The 25,471-nt window shown below is 46.2% G+C and overlaps 1 protein-coding gene across 2 annotated transcripts in view; it reads left to right on the top strand.

Moving 5' to 3' along the window:
- The window catches only part of RASSF2 (Ras association domain family member 2), a 103,354-nt gene that overhangs the window by 16,570 nt on the left and 61,313 nt on the right, over window positions 1-25,471 (top strand). For both annotated transcript variants that reach the window (XM_068274821.1, XM_068274820.1), the window contains exons 2-4: window positions 476-566; window positions 13,058-13,133; window positions 16,637-16,788. In XM_068274821.1, coding sequence (XP_068130922.1) covers window positions 508-566; window positions 13,058-13,133; window positions 16,637-16,788 — 287 coding nt within the window. In that variant the 5' untranslated portion in view covers window positions 476-507. The remainder of the gene's footprint in view (window positions 1-475; window positions 567-13,057; window positions 13,134-16,636; window positions 16,789-25,471) is intronic.

Here is a 25,471-nt window from a genome sequence, read left to right on the forward strand (position 1 = left end):
GTTGTCATAGATTGTATGTTCCTTTACACTTAAGACTCACCCACTTCTCACTTCCTTCCACTGCTGGTAAGAGTTTTAACTCTTTGCAGCCAGCATTGCATCTGTAGCTGAGTCTCATAAGGCTAAGAATGTTGGCCACAAAGAGTTAAGTTCGAAGCTATACAGAAAGGTGATAGTGTGGGTGATTGTGTAATGAGGCCAATCTAGAACCATCCACTGACTCTCCTTGCAATTGCAAGCTTCTGTGAAGAGATCTCTTGTCATGTGACTGACTTTTCCAAAGGGGCTATGAGGACGGAAGTAACCTGCTTCATACTGACATACCATAGATGGTAACAGCTCCTCTAACATAGCATAGTAGCCATTGCAGCTGGAGATGCTTCATATTATGAGATTCTGCTGGTGTTTTGGATCACTGACCTTTCTGCTGCTCTAGCAGAACGTGGATTATAACCTGATGTTGTTCTTCTTCCAGGCTGTCCCTTCCACAGAGCAAGGCATGAACACATGGAGCAACCACCGGAGACCTCACTAGTCCCATGCGGGAAGGATAAGTACATTTCCAAGTGAGTTTTTCCTGCTGACATTCCCCAGCTTTATCCTTGACCTCAATAAATCCACTGTGGTTATTAAGAGTTCCTCCTGTCCTTTCCTGACCCCCAGTGTCCTGTGTGAGGAGAACTCTAGGGAACAGCCCTGCCATACAATATGGCAGCAAGCTTAGCATGCCCTCTTCTGTACCTCTAATCCTATTGTAAGGGGCTTCCTATATTTCCTTTACACTTAAGCCAGTCCTCTGTGAATAATGAGGAATAATTGACCTACACAATACAGGAACGGCGGATTAAAGGAATTTTTTACAATACCGCTCCGAGAGGCCAATACAACTTTGCGGTTTCTCCACACACTATTCATGTGACTGTTACTTCATGCTACCTCACTAGATACACGCCACAAGACTTTAATGCTGCTGCTATTTTCCATATTAGATTTATCATCAAGAAAGGAGTTTTCTTTCCTGAAAGCAGCAACAAAAAACATGTTCATATTTCACCATGCATATTTTAGGCAGTTCCCCTCCCTCATCTCCACACTTGCCACCTGTTCTAGCGTTACACAACTTCCTGTCTTCAAGTAAGAGACAAAAGTTAGCATCAGGAAACTAATCAGTTGTGTAACCTAACCGAATATTGCCAGCCACAATGGACACAATTGTTTTTATTGTCTTTGTGAAATTAGATCAGTTTTCTTTTGGTATAAATACGTTTTCACCAACTAAATTAATAATAAGGGAAGTGGTTAACGAGGAACTGTAGTCAAAATAATTTTTTGTATGTAGAACAGATGCGCCAGCAGAATAAAAGTCAATAACATTTTTAAAAATTGCTTGAAGGAAGTGGTGGGCTTGCCTCCCAAAAGCAGACACGAGATCCTGTCTTCATATAAATCAATACATTTATTATACGGTACCCCAAAAACAGTGCAACGCGTTTCGCAGGCCCAGACCGCTTCATCAGGCAATAAACATGGGGACAAAACAGAATTTCGGAAATAGCAGCTGTAGCCCTGAGGCGCACACGCAGCCGGGCATGAGCAACGAAGCATGACTCGGCTTAGCTACCAGGCCGTCCAGCGGGGGACAGGGTCCCGGGGAGACAGTGAGGGACTAAGCAGTCTCAAGGGAGCTAGAGGAAGCCGCAGGTAAGTATGCAATCTAATGCTGGGAATACACCATACAATTTTCTGTTAGATTCTTCTGTCATGCTGGGATTACACGATACTTTTTTTGTAAGAATCGTTCCGATAGATGCCTTCGATGATAAAATTCCGACATGTCCGATGTTCCGCTTGATTCGTTTCCGCTCGATTTCTTATAGAAGTCAATGGAAAAAAGATAAGAAAAACGAGTGGAAGATAAGAGAATCGAGCAGAGAATCGAATGTCTAATAGATTGCGCGCTGAATCGAACGCAAAAAACGTATCGTGTAATCCCAGCATAAGATTTTTCTGTTAGATTTTCTGTTAGAATGCATAATTAGATTATTTTCTGTAGAGAATGGTCATTATCTCTGGTGCATTGTCTTCTGTTTATCTCCTGCTAGGTAGAACAATGCCTAAAGCCGGCCATACACTAGGCCGGTTCCCGCCAGATCGACAACAGATTCGATCACTGGGATCGAATCTGCTGTCACATCGTTCCCGCCGAATTTCGATCTATCCCGTCCGATCCCGTCGATCGCTCCGTGCGGAAAATTACCGTCGATCACCCGCGGGTAGGGAGCGCGTCGCTAGCAGCGTTTGAGTGCCCGACGACCGACGCAATAGAGCCCGCATACATTACCTGCTCCGCCGGCGCGACTGCCCCCGGTCACCGCTTCTCCGCTCTGGTCTCCAGGTCCGGCATGCTTTACTTCTTCCTGCCCGGCAGGAAGTTTAAACAGTAGAGCGCCCTCTACTGTTTAAACTTCCTGCCGGGCTAGAAGAAGTGAAGCATGCCGGAGACCAGAGCGGAGACGAAGCAGCAGTGACCCGTGCAAGGGGGGGTCGGGAGTGGCGGCAGCACCGCCACAGATTGTGAACGGTTTCAGGCTGAAATCTGTTCACAATCTGTTGGCAGTAAAGGTAGCCATACGATCCCTCTCTGATCAGATTAGATCAGAGAGGGATCTATCTGTTGGTCGAATCTGATGGCATATCGACCAGTGTATGGCTACCTTAATTGCTCGGCAGATAGATGGTAAGATAGATACATTTCCAACATGGCGAACTTTATCTATCTGGCAGCAGGGCCGGATTACCGACCAGGCAACAAAAGCAGTCGCTTGGGGCCCCATTCAGAGTCAAAGGGGCCCCATTAGCACATAAACCAGCCCTTGCCATCCTGTCAGCGGTGGCTGGAAGGTATAATGGTTAAAGGGACTCTGAGCAGTGCAGTAACTATGGAAAGATGCATATCATTTTAAAGCTCTCTTTCTCCTCTTTCCAATGATATCTAAACGGCTGCTCTATGCCTTTTAGTTTTCGATATTTTCGCGATTGAAATCGCGGCCACAGGACGACTTTTCTCCAAAGTCAGCGGTGGCTGGATGGTATAATGGTTAAAGGGACTCTGAGCATTGCAGTAGCTATGGAAAGATTCATATCATTTTAAAGCTCTCTTTCTCCTCTTTCCAATGATATATAAACAGCTGCTCTATGCCTTTTAGTTTTCGATATTTTCGCGATTGAAATCGCGGCCACAGGACGACTTTTCTCCAAAGTCAGCGGTGGCTGGATGGTATAATGGTTAAAGGGACTCTGAGCAGTGCAGTAACTATGGAAAGATTCATATCATTTTGAAGCTCTCTTTCTCCTCTTTCCAATGATATATAAACAGCTGCTCTATGCCTTTTAGTTTTCGATATTTTCGCGATCGAAATCGCGGCCACAGGACGACTTTTCTCCAAAGTCAGCGGTGGCTGGATGGTATAATGGTTAAAGGGACTCTGAGCAGTGCAGTAACTATGGAAAGATGCATATCATTTTAAAGCTCTCTTTCTCCTCTTTCCAATGATATCTAAACGGCTGCTCTATGCCTTTTAGTTTTCGATATTTTCGCGATTGAAATCGCGGCCACAGGACGACTTTTCTCCAAAGTCAGCGGTGGCTGGATGGTATAATGGTTAAAGGGACTCTGAGCATTGCAGTAGCTATGGAAAGATTCATATCATTTTAAAGCTCTCTTTCTCCTCTTTCCAATGATATATAAACAGCTGCTCTATGCCTTTTAGTTTTCGATATTTTCGCGATTGAAATCGCGGCCACAGGACGACTTTTCTCCAAAGTCAGCGGTGGCTGGATGGTATAATGGTTAAAGGGACTCTGAGCAGTGCAGTAACTATGGAAAGATTCATATCATTTTGAAGCTCTCTTTCTCCTCTTTCCAATGATATATAAACAGCTGCTCTATGCCTTTTAGTTTTCGATATTTTCGCGATCGAAATCGCGGCCACAGGACGACTTTTCTCCAAAGTCAGCGGTGGCTGGATGGTATAATGGTTAAAGGGACTCTGAGCAGTGCAGTAACTATGGAAAGATGCATATCATTTTAAAGCTCTTTTTCTCCTCTTTCCAATGATATATAAACAGCTGCTCTATGCCTTTTAGTTTTTGATATTTTCACGATCGAAATCACGGCCACAGGACGACTTTTCTCCAAAGTTGGCAGCTCGATTCAGCACAATGCAATGAAATATAAGGAACCCAGGGGGATATAATTACAAACATCATGCTGGTAGGTGAGAGGATGTAATGAATTAGTTGTGGGTATGCTTAAAGGCATATCCACAGGCACTGCTTGGAGTCCCTTTAAGGGCTCTGCCGCTGACACAGGAGACCAGGGTTCGAATCTCAGCTCTGCCTGTTCAGTAAGCCAGCACCTATTCAGTAGGAGACCGTAGGCAAGTCTCTCTAACACTGCTACTGCCTATAGGGCGCGTCCTAGTGGCTGCAGCTCTGGCGCTTTGAGTCCACCAGGAGAAAAGCGCGATATAAATGTTATTTGTCTTGTCTTGTCAAATGATGCCGTGCGCTGCTGATTGTCTTCAGAGCCAGGCTCTCCTCCTAGGTCCCCCTCCTGCTACTGTGCGCTCTGCCGCTGCCCACTCCACCCTCCCTTCCCACAGAGAACCACAGCTGCAGCAAGAATGATAGCAGCAGATGGCAAACGCTCACTCACCTATCCATGATCCAAGCAATAGAGATCCCGTCATCTGAAACCCATCTGTCTCTTCTACAGTGCAGCTGCTCGCTCTGAACTTCCTGATTCTCAGATCAGACATGAAGTAGGAAGTAGTAATAGTAGTAGTAACAGAGCGGCAGCACTCTAGAGGAGACAGATGGGCTCCGGATGACGGGACCTCTATTGCTTGGATCGCAATAGGTGAATGTGATTCATCTGGTGCTGTCATTCTCCCCCACTGCGGCTGCCTTCTCTGCTGGACTATCGTATTCACTGGGGTGGAGGCTGCATGGTGGCTGTCTAGTTTGGGAGGAAATTGGTTGTTCGGTGGTGGGAGTGGTTATGTAATTCTGTCTGGGGAACGGCTTCCGGTTTGGCGGTGTCCAGAGCTTTCTGCTATTGCCAGGCTGGAGATGCAGGGGGAAAGTGCTGCTGCTGTGATATCTGGCGCCCTCTTCACAGGGGTGCCCCAGCCCCTGAGTGCAAATGTCCCAGCCATTCATCTCTCGCTCTGCATTTTGCCGCTGCTATTCCCTGCATTGTGCACCCACAGAGGAAAGCGTGCTGTTGCCCATAGCAACCAGTAGCTCGGCTGCCCGGTGTGTGCGACATATTGCTGTGCAGCTGCATCTTCTGATTCTATTACGACATGATGGGGGGGCCCAAATCAGTTACTTTGCTTAGGGCCCCGTTTAGCCTTAATCCGGCTCTGTCTGGCAGGTATATCTTAAACCCAATCTACACGATACGATTCTTGGTGCGATTCGATTACGATTCTATTTACGATCCAATTAAATCTGACATGTCCGATTTGGATTCGATTCAATTCGATTTGATTTGCCTTTGCAAAACAATGGCAAATTTAATTGAATCGAATCGAATCCCGATCGGAAATGGCGGATTTAATTGAATCGTAAATAGAATCGTAATCGAATCGCACAAAGAATCGTATCGTGTAGATTGGGCTTTAAGGTAACCATACACTGGTCGATTTGCCATCAGATTGACCAACAGATAGATGCCTCTCTGATCGAATCTGATCAGAGAGGGATCATATGGCTGCCTTTACTGCAAACAGATTGTAAATCGATTTAAGCATGAAACCGATCACTATCTGTGAAGCTGCCGCTGCTGCCGCCCCCCCCCCGCGCCGCATACATTACCTGATCCGGCCGGCGCGACTCCCCTGGTCTCCGCTGTCTTCTTCTCCGCGCTAGGCTCCAAGTCCGGCAGGCTTCACTGAACTTCCTGTCCTGGGGAAGTTTAAACAGTAGAGGGCGCTCTACTGTTTAAACTTCCTGCCGGGACAGGAAGTTCAGTGAAGCCTGCCGGACTCGGAGCCCAGCGCGGAGAAGAGGACAGTGGAGAGAGCGGGGACTCATGCCGGCGGTGCAGGTAATGTATTGCAGCTGTATTGCGTCAGTCGTCGGGCATTCGAACGCCGCTATCGATGCACTCCCGACCCGCCGGCGATCGAGCAAAATCTTCCGCACAGACAGATCGACGGGAATGAACAGGAACGATTGATTTTGGACGGAAATCAATCGTTCTGTCAGCGTTTGCGCAACGATTTCACAGCAGATTCGATCACAGTGATCGAATCTGCTGTATATCGGCTGGAAAATCGTTAGGTGTATGGGACCCTTTACAGAGAATCTTACAGAAAATTGTATGGTGTATTCCCAGCATTAGAATTCTTTTGTCTCAAGTTCATTTTAAAGAATTTGCTGCTATCGTATTGGAGCCAGATAACGCAGAACATCTTGGGGCGAATTCACATAAAAAGGTAACATTTTTGTGTGCAGGTAGTGAATTTTGCTGGGTATTGCACAAACTATGCTATGCACATTAAAGAGAACCCGAGGTGTGTTTATAGAATGTTATCTGCATACAGAGGCTGGATCTGCCTATACAGCCCAGCCTCTGTTGCTATCCCAAACCCCACTAAGGTCCCCCTGCACTCTGCAATCCCTCATAAATCACAGCCATGCTGTGAGGCTGTGTTTACATCTGTAGTGTCAGTCTCAGCTGCTCCCCCGCCTCCTGCATAGCTCTGGTCCCTGCCCCCGTCCCTTCCCTCCAATCAGCAGGGAGGGAAAGGATGCAGGCGGGGACTGGAGTTCTGCAGGAGGCAGGGAGAGCAGCAGACTGACACTATAGAGATAAACACAGCCAGCTCTGACAAGCTGTTTGTCAGCAGCGTGGCTGTGATTTGTGAGGGATTGCAGAGTGCAGGGGGACCTTAGGGGGGTTTGGGATAGCAACAGAGGCTGGGCTGTACAGGCAGATCCAGCCTCTGTATGCAGATAATATTCTTCAAACCCACCTCGGGTTCTCTTTAAGTAGTTTGCGTAACGTGCATTATACACAAAACATGTATGTTGCTTGCATAACACACGTTACGGCGCATTTGTTACTTATGTTGTGCACGTTATACAAGCAGCTTACACAATGTATGTGTAACACATTCTGCACAAACTATGTAACGCACCTTACGTAGTTTGCTTATCTCCTGCTAAAATTTACATGTGTTGCCTGCGCACGTAAATGTTACAGTTTTTTGTGTGTGAGTGGCTCCCCTTATGAGGTTTTATGGAGTCCATACCTTGAGGGCTCATTCACCCTAGGGGCATTTTCGGCCTTTTTTCAAGCGCAGGCGATTTTAAAAATCGCCCACAGAAAGCTTGTGCAATGAATCTCTATGAGAAGGTTCATATCAGCGCGGTTGGTACGCTGTGCGTGCAGAAAAGCGGTGCCTGTACCATTTTGGGGGTGATTTTGCCTCAATGGAAAGTGTAGGAAAAACGCAAATGCTCACAAAATCGCTTTGTGTACTGATTGCATTCTCGCTTTTCAGAATAAATACATTGTATTTATTCTTGTCCGGATCAAAGAGTTCACTTCCTGACTTGCTTCAGGGAGAGAATTACAAAACCGCTCTGGAAAAGCGCTTTACCAGAAACACTGTGGAGCGCCGGGGGGGGAAGCACACATAAACGCAAAATGCTAGTGTTTGCGTTTTTGATTTTAGGTGTGAATGAGGCTTAAATGTGCCTATTAATGATACAATATTTTCCTCATATGCGATCATACGATCAGATACAGTATGTGGGATCGTAGGTAACCGGAAGGTTATTATCGAATATTGTTCCCATAAATGAGTTGATTAGGGCACCATTTCTCTTCAGATACAAATGTAAAATCCAACATTCTGTTCAATGAAATTCTGTATTCCAATCAACCACAAAATCGTTTCATGCCGATTTTCTCCACTGCGTGTTTTCTGATTGAATGATCGCATCTGAGGAAAATATTGTACCGTGAATGGGCACCTTAACAGGTCAGACCTATTTTGGTGGTAAAGGGATACCTACATAGTATGAGGGATGTGGATTTAATGTTTTGTTTGTTTTCAAAACAATTTTATTAAGTGGTAGAGATCTGGTATACAAATACAATAGTATCATCTGTTTTAAAACATAAGAAAGTGAAGTACCAGCACTCTTCTTAGATTGCAGCAAGGGACTGGACCGAACTGTAATTGGCAGTAGACTGCAAGAGTACCGATCCCTTAAGTAGCGTGCACAGGCTTGGAGCAGAGAGCAATCTTGTAACAAATGGAGAGGTGGAGCAAGGCCAGCACTGCAAAGGGATTGTTTATTAGAAAATGGATAAAATCACTAACAGTAAGCGTGCAGTTGGAAGCAAAGCGGATGAAGTGGACGCCAGGTCTATGTCCCCCTGCGGACGTCCGTTTTCACAAACTGCGCTTGTTCACCGCAATGGGTGAACAAGCGCAGTTTGCGCGAAACGGACGTCTGCAGGGGGACATAGACCTGGCGCCCACTTTATCCGCTATGCTTCCAACTGCACGCTTACTGTAAGTGATTTTATCCATTTTCTAATAAACAATCCCTTTGCAGTGCTGGCTTTTCTCCACCTCTCCATTTGTTACAAGATTAATCTGTTTTAAATACCACTCATTTTGAGAAATATAGCATACTTTTAAGGTGGGTACACACGTCAGATAAAAGTCTTTGGAAAATGAAAGATCACAGACCAATTTTACCCCCTTTCGTGTAGTATGAGAGCCATACCCTACACAGTCTATTCTATGGAGCTGAACTCTCCATCAGATAAAAATCTTTGCAAGATGCTGCACACAAAGACTGCTGTACACATGCAACAGATCAGTATCTGCAAAAGATCTGTTCCTGCAAAAGATCCGTTCCTGCAAAATGCATTCATAGGGCTGGTGCACACCAAAACCCGCTAGCAGATCCGCAAAATGCTAGCAGATTTTTAAACGCTTTTTTTTATTTTTATGAGGCGTTTTGCTAGCGTTTTGCGGATTGCTGCTGCGGTTTTCAGTATAGTAGATTTCATATATTGTTACAGTAAAGCTGTTACTGAACAGCTTCTGTAACAAAAACGCCTGCAAAAACGCTCTGAAGTGCCGTTTTTCAGAGCGGTTTGCGTTTTTCCTATACTTAACATTGAGGCAGAAACGCATCCGAAATCCAAAAAATGCCTCACCCAGGCATTTTTCGTTTCTGCAAAACGCCTGCCACTCTGGTGTGCACCACCCCATTGAGATACATTGACCAAGCAGATCCGCAGCCGCAAGCGGATCTGAAAACGCCCAAAAAGCCGCTCGGTGTGCACCAGCCCATAGTCTATGATATCTGCAGACCTCATACACACCTTGTTTAACGGACAATTATCTGTAGATCAGATCCACCAGGTTGGATCTTCAGATCGGCAGATAATTGGCTGATATGCAGATGAATGTCCGTTAAACAAGGTGTGTATGGGATCTGCAGATATCATAGACTATGAATGCATTTTGCAGGAACGGATCTTTGGCAGGAACAGATCTTTTGCAGGTACTGATCTGTTGAATGTGTACAGCATCTTTGTGTGCAGCATCTTGCAAAGATTTTTATCTGATGGGGAGTTCAGCTCCATAGAATAGACTGTGTAGAGTATGGCTCTCATACTACATGAAAGGGGGTAAAATTGGTCTGTGATCTTTCATTTTCCAAAGACTTTTATCTGACGTGTGTACGCACCTTTACACTTAGAAAAACAGGGAAAAGATAGATAAACAGTGTAAAAGTTAACATTCTGGATATTATAAGTTCAAAAGTATGCAAAGGGAACTTTAAAGGGATACTGTAGGGGGGGTCGGGGGAAAATGAGCTGAACTTACCCGGGGCTTCTAAAGGTCCCCCGCAGACATCCTTTGCCCGCGCAGCCGCTCACCGATGCTCCGGCCCCGCCTCCAGTTCACTTCCGGAATTTCTGACTTTAAAGTCAGAAAACAACAGCGCCTGCGTTGCCATGTCCTCGATGCCGCTGATGTCACCAGGAGTGTACTGCGCAGGCACAGACCATACTGGGCCTGCGCTGTGCGCTCTTGATGACATCAGCGGGAGTGAGGACACGGCAACGCAAGCGCAGTGGTTTTCAGACTTTAAAGTCAGAAATTCCAGAAGTGAACCGGAGGCGGGGCCGGAGCATCGGTGAGCGGCGCGGGCAAAGGATGTCTGCGGGGGACCTTTAGAAGCCCCGGGTAAGTTCAACTCATTTTCCCCTGACCCCCCTACAGTATCCCTTTAAGCCAGGGGTCACACTTGAGCAGAGCTTGCGTTTTGCCGCATAATAAAAATGCATGCAGAAATACATATGATGATGGTCTATTGTGCCTATGCGTTTTCCGCTTAGCGAAATACTACCTGTACTACTATCCCGCACAATGCATGCAGCAGTTTTTCACTGCATTCACTGCTACTGCAAAAAAAAAAGTTAAAAGCTTTGCAATACTCACTATTGTGTGGAAAAATGCTTGCAGGGAAAGTGTGATCTCTCCATAAAGTTTGCTACTGAGGTTGTTTTCTCAGTTCAGTGCAGCTCTGGTTACTTTGGCAATAACTTTATCACTATCTATCACACCTAAATGATCTATATATTGCTTTTTTCAGTACAAATTAGACTTTTTGTGTGTGAATTTTTGTAATTACCTTATTTTCTATGCATTTTAAAGGAAAATAGGTAAATAAATGAAAAAAAAAATACACTATTCATCAATTTTAATCCATAATAAATCTAATGTAAACAAGACAAGACACATAACATTTATATCGCGCTTTTCTCCTGGCGGACTCAAAGCTCTATAGGCAGTAGTCATTCCTTTTCAACTCTAGCCTTTTTATCAGCTCAGAGATTATTAAACGGCGTTATTAGGGATTTTATAGAGGGAAGAGTGCAGTGATGTGCTTTCATGTCTTCTGGTAGGAAGTTGAATGCAGAAACTACAAACATGCCATAGCATAGATATCTTAACCAAAATAGTTACGTGAGCTCATAGTAATTTAAACAAATTTGATGAAAAACAGGATTCTTGGGATAAAAATAATCTATCAAAGCATTAAAGAGACTCGGAAGCGAGAATAAATCTCGCTTCAGAGCTCATAGTCAGCAGGGGCATGTGTGCCCCTGCTAAAACGCCACTATCCCGCGGCTAAACGGGGGTCCCTTACCCCCCGAAATCCCCTCCGAGCAGCGAGGCATTTCTTCCGGATTGAGGCAGGGCTAATGGCCGCAGCCCTGCCTCACGCGCGTCTGTCAGCGCGTATTTCCGCCTCGGGGGAGAGGCGGCTATGCGCCGCTGATAGACGCGCTGTGAGGCAGGGCTGCAGCCGTTAACCCTGCCTCAGCAGCAGCAAAATCTATGACCAAGTTGGTTAGAGATTTTGCAGGGGGGGGGGGGGGAGGGGTTGGGGGGTCAGGGACCCTTGTTTAGCCGCGGGATAGCGGCGTTTTAGCAGGGGCACACATGCCCCTGCTGACTATGAGACAACAAGAAGCAAGATTTATTCTCGCTTCAGTGTCTCTTTAACGGGTTTCTCTTTTCTATGCTCCTTTTTCTTTCTTTCTTTCTTTTTTTGGGGGGGATATCTACAAAATAGGTAGTCTATCCTCTAACCGCTAAGTAGTGGGAAGGATGTGGTATAATACAACTATGAAGAGTGCACAGGAGTTATAATGTTTTGGCTGATCAGTATGTACACAAGCCACTGAGTCTGTTCTGATTCTGAAGGAGAAGAGAGCTGAGAAGAGATAATTGTGGCTTTGCTTCTTGATTTTCTGTTCTGTGGGTTCTGCATCCCAGTCTGCCAGCATCAACAGTGACCTACATAATCCAACAACTGACTACATATCATGTTATCAGGGCCGGCGCTACCATTAAGGCAAAGGAGGCAGCTGCCCCAGGGCCCCAGAGCTTGTAGGGGCCCCCAGTGGCTACAAGAGGAAAAAAAGATTTTTCAAATCGACCTTATAGTTTTTGAGAAAATCGATTTTAAAGTTTCAAAGGAAAAAAAAAATACACATTTAAAAACCTGCTGACTTTAATGGTTAATAGCAAATCCACCTTAAATGCTAGAAACCCTAAATTTGCAGGATATGTTAAGGAGATCATTAGGAATAAGAGGAAAAAACAATTTTTCAAAAAGACCTTATAGTTTTTGAGAAAATCGTTTTTAAAGTTTCGAAGGAAAAAAGTATACTTTTAAATGCGGTAAATGTCACTTTTAGTAGCAAACCTAACGGTAGCGTAATTTTACATGCATCAAACGAAAGCGCAATAAATTTCCTGGCGGGGTTTCCAGGGGGTCTATACGTAGCCACAGCGCTTTGGCCAGGGATCGCTATACAGCCGCAATATGGCTGTATGAAGATCCCTGGCATTTTTTCCTATTTTCCCAATTTTTTTAGAGTGTGGGATTTTTATTTTTTATTTTTAAATTATGTGGGGTCCCCCCTCCTGAAACTTTGTAACCCCTTGTCCCCCATGCAGGCTGGAATAGCCAGAATGTGGAGCTCCGACCGATTGGGACTTCACACCCTGTTATACCAGCTGCAAAAAAGGTCCCCTAATGCCGATTTTTGTTCCGGGGTATATGTTGGGGGGGCCCCCCAGGTTTATTTTGCCCTGGGGCCCCATTGTTGCTTAAACCGGCCCTGCATGTTATCATCTTACCCAAGAGAGTGTCGACCTATTCTCATATGAGAAAGACTGATCATTGTCTCATCTGCAGATCTGTTCATGTAACCTGTACATAAAGAAGCGTGTGTTCAGCATGTGTATAGATGTTGTACATCGGCTCCTTACAGCTGTGCATTACAAGAACAGAACACTGAAAGAACTTGAGAGTATGTTTAATCCTCTCTCTCCAATGAAAACATCCACTTGACAGGTTGATCTATATATAGCCTGTTATGTCTGAGGGGAGCTGGGAATCTAAGCTCAGTTTTGTCTTTCTTCTCTCATAGGACTGAGCTGCTGGCACATCTGAAGAATTATAATCTGTACTATGAAGGTCAGAATCTTCAGCTCAGGCATCGAGAGGTAAAAATGAAACCACAAAAATGTACCAGGATTCTTGCACTGAAAACATCAATAATACTGTTGAAGCTCTGCCTCTGTCTGTAAACTGTACTTGGTTACCCTTCTCATGCATGAAGACGGGTCCAAACTGTTTGTTAGAAGTAGCCCTTGGACATACTGTATAACACAACAGTATTCATCTAGGTGTAGGACACTATTTTGATTAAACCTGAATTACAATCAAAATTCCCCTGTACATCAATCGACTAAGTACACTAATATAGTTGTGTGGTTGTGACATCACGCACCAGGCTGGGTGAATGAGGAGAACAAAGCTCTCAGGTGGCAATTGGCCAAATCAATCCTTCATGCTGATCTCTGGCCGACGCATCGGGCAGTGGGGGGGCGCCATGCACACACTAGATTCTCGGCAGAGGCGGTCGATATTGGATAACTTGGCTGATCTCCATCTTGCATTTGTACAAAGCTTTACACCTGCACAGATTGTAAGCAGCCCCACCCTTGGCCAGCAGGTTCCTCTATACCATGTGGACCCCCAACCTTGGCAAATAAGTCCCAAATACCATGTGCTCCCCCCACCTTTGCCAACAGGTCGCCACACCCCACCTTTGCCAGCCGGACCCCTATACCATGTGTACCTCCCAGCTTTACCAGCAGATCCCCTATACCATGTGCACCCCCCACCTTTGCCAGCAGGTCCCCTATACCGTGTCCCTCCCCACCTAGGCCAACAACTCTCCTTACTTTTTGGCCAGCAGGTTCACCTACACCGTGAGCATTCCCCACCTTGGCCAGCAGGTCCCCTATACCATGTGGATCCCCTACCTTGGCCAGCAGGTCCCCTATACCATGTGGATCCCCTACCTTGGCAGGCAGGTCCCCTATACCATGTGGATCCCCTACCTTGGCAGGCAGGTCCCCTATACCATGTGGATCCCCTACCTTGGCCAGCAGGTCCCCTATACCATGTGGATCCCCTACCTTGGCAGGCAGGTCCCCTATACCATGTGGATCCCCTACCTTGGCAGGCAGGTCCCCTATACCATGTGGCCCCCTACCTTGGCCAACATCTAACATTGCAAGTGCATGATTTGAACTATTAAAGCCATTAGATTTACAGGACAGATAGGAAATGGCATTTCTGGAAGGAGGATAAACAATGTTTCTTTAATCATTACTCAAGATTTCCTGTAAATCTATAGCTTTTTCTGCCTTGTAGTCTCTGCAAAGCCAACAAACAGAAGGTTGCATTGCAAGGAGATACAGTAGTGGTAACATTACTCTGCTATGATAAGCTGCTCACTAATGGCTCTGTAAAATGGAATCTTTGCGATATGCCAATATTTTCAGCCATCAGTCCGCTGATCTGTTAAACACAGAGTCATGATATATGATTTATGTAGCGATCAGATGAGTAAGCAGAGACTACCAGCCCAAAGTACAGATATGAATGGAGACAATGGTGCAGTTATTGCTGCCTGTGCATCTATATATATAATAGACTAAGTGCCTCAACCTTCAAACAAGAAGAAGAAGTACTTTGCATGAGAAAATGTATGCGTGCTCAAACACCAAGTTTAAGGCCTCTTTTCCACGGACTGTTGAGCTGTGTGCTCAGCAAGCAGTTACCAGGCAGCAGCAAGCAGTTACCAGGCAGCAGCAAGCAGTTACCAGGCAGCAGTGAGCAGATACCAGGCAGCAACAAGCAGTTACCAGGCAGCAGCAAGCAGTTACCAGGCAGCAGCGAGCAGTTACCAGGCAGCAGCGAGCAGTTACCAGGCAGCAGTGAGCAGATACCAGGCAGCAACAAGCAGTTACCAGGCAGCAGCAAGCAGTTACCAGGCAGCAGTGAGCAGATACCAGGCAGCAACAAGCAGTTACCAGGCAGCAACAAGCAGTTACCAGGCATCAGTGAGCAGTTACCAGGCAGCAGCAAGCAGTTACCAGGCAGCAGCAAGCAGTTACCAGGCAGCAGTGAGCAGTTGTGAGAGTTTGAGAGCCATTTCACTGCCTATTCACATGGAAAAGAGGCCTTACCCTAGCAAGTCTGACATTGCAAATCTGGCCTAATTGGCTATTCATGAGGCAATGCTCATGCAAATGCATGCACAAACCAATACCACAAAGCAGTCACCCTGCTACATGCTACATTAGCACTATCCGGCTTAGTGCACACCAGAGCGGTTCGGCAGTGTTTTGCGATCCACTTGCGGCTGCGGATACGCTTGGGTAATGTATTTCTATGGGCTGGTGCACACCAGAGCGGGAGGCGTTTTGCTGAAACACATACTCCCGAGGTGAGGCATTTTTTGGATTGCGGAGGCGTTTCTGCCTCCAATGTAAAGTATATGAGAAACGCAAACCGCTCTGAAAAACGGCAGTTCAGAGCGGTTTTGCAGGCGTTTTTGTTACAGAAGCGGTTCAGTAACAGCTTTACTGTAACAATATATGAAATCTACTACACCAAAAACGCTTTACAAAACCGCAAAATGCTAGGTGAAATGCTACAGAAAAATAAGAAAAAGCGTTTCAAAATCTGCTAGCATTTTGCGGATCTGCTAGCAGTTTTTGGTGTGCTCCAGGCCTCCAGGAGCGCCACGGGGAGGATTCCCAATGCCCCCTTTTTATACAACTGGGGGGACCTCAGGGTCCCAGGCTCTCTCACTGCCTGTAAAACCACAGCGGCACCCCGGAGGGGGAGGCTGGGTGGCGTGGACGACCCCCCACCCAAGTGTGGCCAGCGCCGGGGAGAGCCGTCTGCACCCACCTCCCAATATTAAAAACAGGCACTTACCTTAACGTCCATTGCGTTCTGCTACATGCGCATTAATTTGGGGGCACCACATGAGAAAGGAGAGAAGTATGGGTCACCCCGAGCTTTAGAGCTCAGGGCTGGCTCACATACAGCACTCCAGAGGGGGGGGGGGGGGGGGGGGGGGAACAGGCGCACTCACTCCAGGGTTCACACCACCGGAGCAAGCCATCCACCACCTGCCTCCAAAGGATAGAAACTGCACAAAATGCTTTCCATGAGAAAATTAATGCGCATGTAGCAGAATCCAATGGACGTTAAGGTAAGTGGCTGTTTTTAATATTAGGAGGTGGGTGCGGACGGCTCTCCCCAGCGCTGGCCACGCTTGTGGGGGGGGGGGGGGAGGCTGCGCCACCCAGCCTCCCACTCCGGGGTGCCGCTGTGGTTCCCAGGGAGCGAGAGAGCACTTTGCAGTATTGGTTTTTTGACCCTGCATAGTTTGGCATGCGAAAGCAAATGCATATTTGCATGAGCATTGCCTCATGAATAGCCAATTAGGCCGGATTTGCAAAGCCAGACTTGCTAGGGTTAAACTTGGTGTTTGAGCACGCATACATTTTATCATGGAAAGCCTATTTCTTCTTGCTTCAAGGTTGAGGCACGTACTCTATTACATAGATAGATGCGGCGTATGCTACGACGCGGGTTGGCTAGTTTCCTATATTTCACATGATAATTATCTATCTCACAGGAAGAAGGGGAGCTGATAGTGGAAGGTTTGCTGAATATCTTTTGGGGCTTGAGACGACCAATCAGGCTTCAGATGCAAGATGACCATGAAAGAATACGCCCACCTCCATCGTCCACATCCTGGCATTCCGGCTGCAACCTTCTCACTCAGGGGTAAGATTGCAGAACAGCGTTTTTGCACATTTCTTTAAGAAAAATCGCTCTAAACATGTACAGGCAGAACGCTCTATATTCTGTCAAAATGGAAACGCTGCAGTGAGAACACCTTCGTAGGGTAACACTGCTGTAGCGCTTTGCTGGCGATCGGCAAACTAAGCGCAATCGCAAACAGTGTGAACCAGCCCTTACACCAGGCATTTTTTTTATAAATCCAGAGAGGTTTTCTGTATCTCTTGTATTCTCCAGTGCTCTGCAGCTCAGTAGAACTTTCTTACATCAGGCCCACTGATGTATAATATAACATTTCACCAGCAATCCGGCAGTTCAGCTCGAAAGCTACAGCCTGGTTTCCATTACAATAGAATACTTTAATTAGAGTCAGCAATGACATACTGAAATAAATATGTCCATTGAGCAGAACTGTGTTTGTTACATAGTCAGACAGCAGACACAATAGACGGAGTTAGCACGTGAATGGAGCTTTACACATCGCTCATAGCAACAGAAAGTGTTATTTATCTAGTGCAGATTAGCATTGTGTCAGTGTTGCAGAAGTTATAAAGAAGCATGTGGCCAGCTTAATCTTGTGACAGATTGCCAAGGCTCTGATTTGCTGTTTACGATCATGTGCCAAAGCAGGAAGTGACCACAGCAAATCAGAACCTTACACAGTGATCAGCTGATCAAACTGATCATGTTCTCTGTGAGGTCTGCCACACACCAGCAATGCTGCTGCTTACTCCTCCCACACCATCAAGTGCCCCACTGTCACCACGCCCCCCCCCCCCCCCCCCCCCCCCCAAATCATAGCAACGGACTTGTGATCAAACTCTAAGGGATCGTGTCTCGCCCCCTCCAGGCAATTGTCATTGTGGGCAAGGGTGCCCATACATTCCTCAATATTGGAGCCCGATCAACCTTCTGATTCAATAATTTTTCAATTGGAAGAGAATCAGTGCCGCAACATGACCGGCTGATTGATCTTTTGATCTATTTCCTGCCAAAATGGTCGAATGGAAAGTCAGAAAAATCTCGGTCACAAGGGCTCAATAGAGTTGGCAGCGGTAACGCTGTTCAATATCTCAACCACCGATAGACTCCTAGCCAGTGTCCTCCCAATTGTAAAGTGTCCTCCCCCAACCCTCGTGCCGTGTGCAGTGTAAAGTCTCACTTCTCCCCTGGAGCGACTCCTGGACTCCAGTATCTGTCACTGCGACCGCCTGCACCACATGGCGTATGTATGACGTCACAACATTTGCCGAGTCACGTGCTCTCAGCTACAGCGGAACACCAGAGGAGGCCAGAAGTCACACCGACAGAGAGATGAGACTTTAAAACACAGAGCACGGGCCACCATGGGGACACAGATACAAGTGGGCCCTGCAGGCAGTGGCTCGAGGGCGATCGTGCTGAAATCTACTAGAAATCTCTGTGCAGTTTGTGCAGGCAATAGATCCCTCTCTGATCAGATTCAGTCAGAGATGGATCTATCTAATGGTCAATCCGGCCATACATTGAGTGATGTATAGCCAGCTTACGGTATTGCAGCAGTTGTTTTAGCTGCAGTCTCACTTTCCCTTTTGATGCATTAAGGCTGCTGTATGGAAAACCCTGACCTGCCCTCCGCATTACTCTTATCTGATGGCAGCAGCTGGATAGCTATGCACAGGACTCAGGACTGGCTTGTGAGAGGGGGCTGGAGGCGGGATTTATAAGGTTTTTCCTTGGCAGTGTCCTGTGACTTCTGGATTCCTGGCGCTTCTTCCAAACACAACAAAGAGGAACGCTGAGCTTCAGGACATGTGAAAATCATCTGCTCTGCAGTCCCCAATCACCCCATTCAGCTATTTCATGGCTGGAAAAACATTTTTCCATGATTAGTTTAAGCTGTACAAAGTAAGAGCTTAGCAACAGATAACATCCACAAGCTTCAGATAGCATCCACAAGCTGTGCTGCTGCTGCCTGTTAATAGCATAGTGATATGCGGACCTGAACTCACAACTTCCTCTCTGCTCTAAAAGATAAGCAATGGCATAATCACCTTTAAAGAAAAAAAACATTTGTGAGGGCTGGTGCACACCGAGCGGCTTTTTGGGCGTTTTCAGATCCGCTTGCGGCTGCGGATCTGCTTGGTCAATGTATCTCAATGGGGTGGTGCACACCAGAGCGGCAGGCGTTTTGCAGAAACGAAAAATGCCTGGGTGAGGCATTTTTTGGATTGCGGATGCGTTTCTGCCTCAATGTTAAGTATAGGAAAAACGCAAACCGCTCTGAAAAACGCCTGTTCAGAGCGGTTTTGCCGGCGTTTTTGTTACAGAAGCTGTTCAGTAACAGCTTTACTGTAACAATATATGAAATCTACTATACTGAAAACCGCAGCAGCAATCCGCAAAACGCTAGCAAAACGCCTCATAAAAATAAAAAAAAACGTTTAAAAATCTGCTAGCGTTTTGCGGATCTGCTAGCGGGTTTTGGTGTGCACCAGCCCTTACAGCTGATACAAATCCTGCAATAAATCTGCACTGTGTCTACTTCCTGCTTTCATGGAAGCAGAGAAAGGGTTATCATCCTGTGTTTACAAACTGGCTGCTCTGCCAAGGCAGCCAGCTGACATAGCTGAGAGATCAAATCACACTTGTGATTAGTCACTAATGAAAATGGATTAGACAGGCTAAACTCTCTAAATACGTATGTACTTAGAGAGTTTAGCCTGTCTAATCCACCCTCATCTTTGACTATTCACAAGTGTGATTTGATCTCTCAGCTGCTTCAGCTGGCTGCCTTGGCAGAGCAGCTAATTGCATGCATTTCTCTATGTTTTCCTTCTTTCCGGTGCTAAAATATTGAGGCCACCAGCAAAATGTTGATGCCCCCCCAATTCTCCCAATGTTCACATCTTTTCCTACTACTGGTGACCCTCACAGTCTGGGGCCTATCTTGCAAGGGTCATATGACAAGTGTGGCTAGCATGATCTTCTGAAGACATAACAACAACAGTTGTTTAGGTGATACCTTTAATGACTAACTGTACAAGATTTCTCTGCAGTCTTTTAAAACTTTTAAAGTGAACCAGAGACGAAGCACCCTCCTGTATTTTACCATATATATCAGTGGAAACATTAGAGAAAACACCTACCCTGCTCTCTGTTTCATTATTCACTGCTCAGTCTGCTTGTTAACAGCCCTGATAAAAAAATCCCTGACTGAGCATTCAGTCTAGCTTTGCTTAGGAATCATTATAGCTGAGTCTGTCTTCTCTGATGTCTTTTCAAGCCCAAGCCTGCCCCCTTCTGGCTCTGCTATAATGACTCAGCTATAATGATTCCTGAGCAAAGCCAGAGTAAATGCTCAGTCTGGGATTTTATCAGGGCTGATAACAAGCAGGCTGAACAGTGAAGTATGTAACAGAGAGCAGGGTGGGTGTTTTCGCTAATGTTCCCACTGATATATATGGTAAAATACATGAGGGTGCTTCGTCTCTGGTTCACTTTAAGTTTCTGATTCAGGCATGTATGGTTTTGATCCAGTTCTGAAACATGCCTGAAGAAGAAACTAAAAGAGACTCAGAGATGAGTCAAGTGGCCATTTTTTTTACTTACCCAGGGCTTCCTCCAGCCCCATAAGCATGGATGTGTCCCTTGCTGTCCTCACGGAATCCTCAGCCACAACCAACCCCCAGTACTCGGATCAGTCAGGCTCAGTCTGACTGAGTGACGTCAGCCGGGGTCTTCTGCGGTTGCTAAGAAGGTCCGCGCATGCGCAGAAGGCCACCCACTGACGTCACTGAGCCAAATACCGGAGAAGATTGCGGCTTAACGGAGGCACTCGGGAGGACGGCGAGGGACACATTCATGCGTATGGCGCTGGAGGAAGCACCGGGTAAGTAAAAAAAAAAACGGCCACTTGAGTCTCTTTAAAGTTTTGAAAGCTTGCAGCAAAATCTTGTACAGTTAGTCATTAAAGGGTATCACCTAAACAACTTTTGTTGTTATGCCTTCGAATTTCTCTCCATGACTAATACGGAACCACATGCAACTAGCATGATCTTCACACCCATAACTAGTGTAGCCACAAAAACTTCTGATCTGAAGGATGGGCCCCTTTATTAGAGTAAGTGAAGTAGTAGTTATGGACCCCCTGCACAGCTCTGCCCCCCCCCCCCTGCAATAGCAGCGGCTGCCCCCCCCCCCCCCCCCCCCCCTGTAGTTACACTCCTGGTGATATGTGTGGCTGGAGAAGAGCATGCTTGATCAAAACAGAAGATCATTTATCCTTGCTAACCTCTGAAATGCAGGAAGATATATCAGTATAAATAGCAGGAGGACGACTTCTCTGCTACAGAACAGAGCTGTGCACTTCCTGCAGCCCCAGCCTGGTGGCTTCATGTGTGTTATCCATGCTGATAAAACCGGGGGTTGGGGGGGGGGGGGGGGCTTTATATCAGCCAGTCACCATCTGGAGAATAAATGGCAATACGCTCATAAGTGATGTATGTGGAGCGCTGTGGGTGGAGCAAGCAAGCAATCAGAAAACAATGAGGCACTTAATTGCATGGGGCGTCTGGAAAAATATAGTTGTGTCTGAAATTAATTAGAAACAGAGATATTAGTCATACATGTCTACAGCCATGGGAAGCCACAGCTGTCTGTAACTGCTGCCGTGTTCTGCATTGACAGTATTCAGCAGAGGACCACTGCAGCGGGTACATACTAAGAGCAGATTGCATGGAGTCTGACCTTTGCCAACACTAGGTACAGCATGTGGCCAGGTACTCGCCATACCTACTGGCTGCTACAGAACCTGGCTGGCACGCCATCTTTTAGTGGAGATGGATCAATGTACCCCTAACTACTATGGTGGCATAGTGGTCAGCACTCTCGCCTTGTAGAGCTGGGTCCCAGCCGGGGCACTATCTGCACGGAGTGTGTATGTTCTCCCCCTGTCTGTGTAGGTTTCCTCCAGGCACTCCAGTTTCCTTACACTTCCAAAAAACATACAGACAAGTTAATTGGCTTTCCCCTAAACTGGCCCTAGACTATGATACGTGCACTACACAATACATACATAGACATATGACGGGTAGGAACTAGATTGTGAGCTCCTCTGAGGGACAGTTAAGTGACAAGACAATATACTCTTTACAGCGCTGCAGAAGATGGCAGCCGTATATAAATCCAAAATAATCATAATAACTGGGCCTCTAAAAAAATGACTAAAGCCCATGGTGGGCTAGATTACCTTTTTCAGAAATGTGCTGCTGCTGCTGCTGGTTGTCCTCGGGGTCTCCCCATTCCTGGTTCCCGGTGCGTTTCATATTCAATGAAATCCTCCAGTCGAATATGAAAATCAGGATGCTCCCCCTAGTGATGGCCCATAAATCAGAACTGCACAGGTTCAAGTTCCAAACCGCGCAAGCACAGATAGCAGGCAGCTCGAGACTCATGCCTGTGTACTCCAGAATAGTTCTACATCGCTCGGAGGAACTTTTAGGTAATGCGGGAGCTTCGGGGACTGGGAAAGGAGGAGACCCTGAGGACAAAGAGAAGTGGCAGCACACTTCTACAGCGGTTATCTAGCCACCACTCACTTCCACTTCCATTAATAAATGAATATGTCAGCCTCCACATGTCTCTCACCTCGGATTCCATTTAACCACCCTGGCGTTCTAGTGAGATCGCCAGTGCGGCTGCGGGAGGGTTTTTTTTTAATTAAAAAAAAACTATTTCATGCAGCCAACTGAAAGTTGGCTGCATGAAAGCCCACTAGAGGGCGCTCCGGAGGCGTTCTTCTGATCGCCTCCGGCAAGCATAAGTAACAAGGAAGGCTGCAATGAGCAGCCTTCCTTGTTTGTCTTTCCTCGTCGCCATGGCGACAAGCGGAGTGACGTCATGGATGTCAGCCGACGTCCTGACGTCAGCCGCCTCCGATCCAGCCCTTAGCGCTGGCCGGAACTATTTGTTCCGGCTGCGCAGGGCTCGGGCGGCTGGCGGGACCCTCTTTCGCCACTGCTCGCGGCGGATCGCCGCAGAGCGGCGGCGATCAGGCAGCACACGCGGCTGGCAAAGTGCCGGCTGCGTGTGCTGCTTTTTATTTTTTCAAAATCGGCCCAGCAGGGCCTGAGCGGCACCCTCTGGTGGTAATGGACGAGCTGAGCTCGTCCATACCGCTAAGGTGGTTAAACAATTACTGCTGGTTTTTGATGCTTAAACCTGTTAAATTACCCAAAAGAGGTAGTTATCTAAAAGAGTTTACCCTTGGTTTCTCTGTGTCCTCTTCCCTTATTACAGTGGGTTGCAAAAGTATTCGGCAGCCTTGAAGTTTTCCACATTTTGTCATATTTCTGCCACAAACATGCATTAATTTTATTGCCATTCCACGTGAAAGACCAATACAAAGTGGTGTACATGTGAGAAGTGGAACGAAAATCATACATCATTCCAAACATTTTTTACAAATAAATAACTGCAAAGTGGGGTGTGCGTAATTCTTCGGCCCCCTGAGTCAATACTTTGTAGAACCACCTTTTGCTGCAATTACAGCTGCCAGTCTTTTAGTGTCAGTCAGATTAGATGGACAGCGTTTGTGAACAGCAGTTTTCAGATCTTGCCACAGATTCTCGATTGGATTTAGATCTGGACTTTGACTGTGCCATTCTAACACATAGATATGTTTTGTTTTAAACCACTCCATTGTTGCCCTGGCTTTATGTTTAGGGTCGTTGTCCTGCTGGAAGGTGAACCTCTGTCCCAGTCTCAAGTCTTTTGCAGTCTCCAAGAGGTTTTCTTCCAAGTTTGCCCTGTATTTGGCTCCATCCATCTTCCTATCAACTCTGACTAGCTTCCCTGTCCCTGCTGAAGAGAAGCACCCCCAGAGCATGATGCTGCCACCACCATATTTGACAGTGGGGATGGTGTATTCAGAGTGATGAGCAGTGTTAGTTTTCCGCCACACATAGCATTTTGCATCTTTGCCAAAAAGTTCCTTTTTGGTCTCATCTGACCAGAGCACCTTCTTCCACATGTTTGCTGTGTCCCCCACATGGCTTGTGGCAAACTGCAAACAGGACTTCTTATGCTTTCTGTTAACAATGCCTTTCTTCTTGCCACTCTTCCATAAAGGCCAACTTTGTACAGTGCATGACTAATAGTTGTCCTATGGACAGAGTCTCCCACCTGAGCTGTAGATCTCTGCAGCTCGTCCAGAGTCACCATGGGCCTCTTGACTGCATTTCTAATCAGCGCTCTCCTTGTTCGGCCAGTGAGTTTAGGTGGACGGCCTTGTCTTGGTAGGTTTACAGTTGTGCCATACGCCTTCCATTTCTGAATGATCGCTTGAACAGTGCTCCGTGGGATGTTCAAGGCTTTGAAAATCTTTTTGTAGCCTAAGCCTGCTTTAAATTTCTCAATAACTTGATCCCTGACCTGTCTTGTGTGTTCTTTGGACTTCACGGTGTTGTTGCTCCCAATATTCTCTTAGACAACCTCTGAGGCCATCACAGAGCAACTGTATTTGTCCTGACATTAGATTACACTCAGGTGCACTCTATTTAGTCATTAGCACTCATCAGGCAATGTCTATAGGCAACTGACTGCACTCAGATCAAAGGGGGCCGAATAATTATGCACACACCACTTTGCAGTTATTGATTTGTAAAGAATGTTTGGAATCATGTATGATTTTCGTTCCACTTCTCATGTGTACACCACTTTGTGTTGGTCTTTCATGTGGAATTCCAATAAAATTGATTCATGTTTGTGGCAGTAATATGACAAAATGTGGAAAACTTCAAGGGTACCGAATACTTTTGCAACCCACTGTATGTGCCCATCGCAAGTTCCAGCCTCTCTACTTGTGCACAACTGGCATGACACGGTCATATGACTTATGACATGTATCCATCTTACTGAGGTGATGGATGGGAAATTGGGGGCAGTACAATAATGAGCACAGTAATAACAAGAACTATAATATGAGGACATTATTGTAAAGGGCACTATAATAAGGGGTACCATGATAAGGGCACTAATTTGCGGGAGTGCTGAAAATACCTGGTCCCTGGTTCTGAGTGGGACAAAAGCTCTTCAGCCGACCAACCCATATGGGCTAATAGGCAAGAATCTCATGAGAGATAATTCCACAGTTGGCTAACCAGTTTTCTCAAATTGTCTATTGTGTGCACTCTCTCCCCTTGCCCCTCTTCCCCTTGTCCTTTACAGATATCTTCACCACCCAGAGTGGCTTTTAAAGGAGCAGCGCCAGCTAATACACTTTGCCTATACCTTACACCGGTATTGCCAAGAACGCGCCCTCCCTGTTGAGTACAGAGGTCAAACAACCGTTTCTTCTTTCTTTTTTTCTTTCTTTCTTTCTTTCTTTCTTTCTTTCTTTCTTTCTTTCTTTCTTTCTTTCTTTCTTTCTTTCTTTCTTTCTTTCTTTCTTTCTTTCTTTCTTTCTTTCTTTCTTTCTTTCTCCATTTTAATCTTGAAACCAGGCAAAGACCTTGTATTTGCTGAATCATATAGACTGATCTCCCTTTTCACAACGGATATCAAAATCCTAGCCAAAGGTTTAGCCACCAGCTTGACCCAAATAATTACTAAATTAATGAAGTCTGATTGAACTGGAGTTGTTCAACTAAAATCCATAACAGTGAATGTTAGAGAAGCCTTCTTGAAT

This window comes from Hyperolius riggenbachi, chromosome 3 (genome assembly GCF_040937935.1).
Source record: "Hyperolius riggenbachi isolate aHypRig1 chromosome 3, aHypRig1.pri, whole genome shotgun sequence".
Classification (NCBI taxonomy): Eukaryota; Metazoa; Chordata; class Amphibia; order Anura; family Hyperoliidae; genus Hyperolius; species Hyperolius riggenbachi.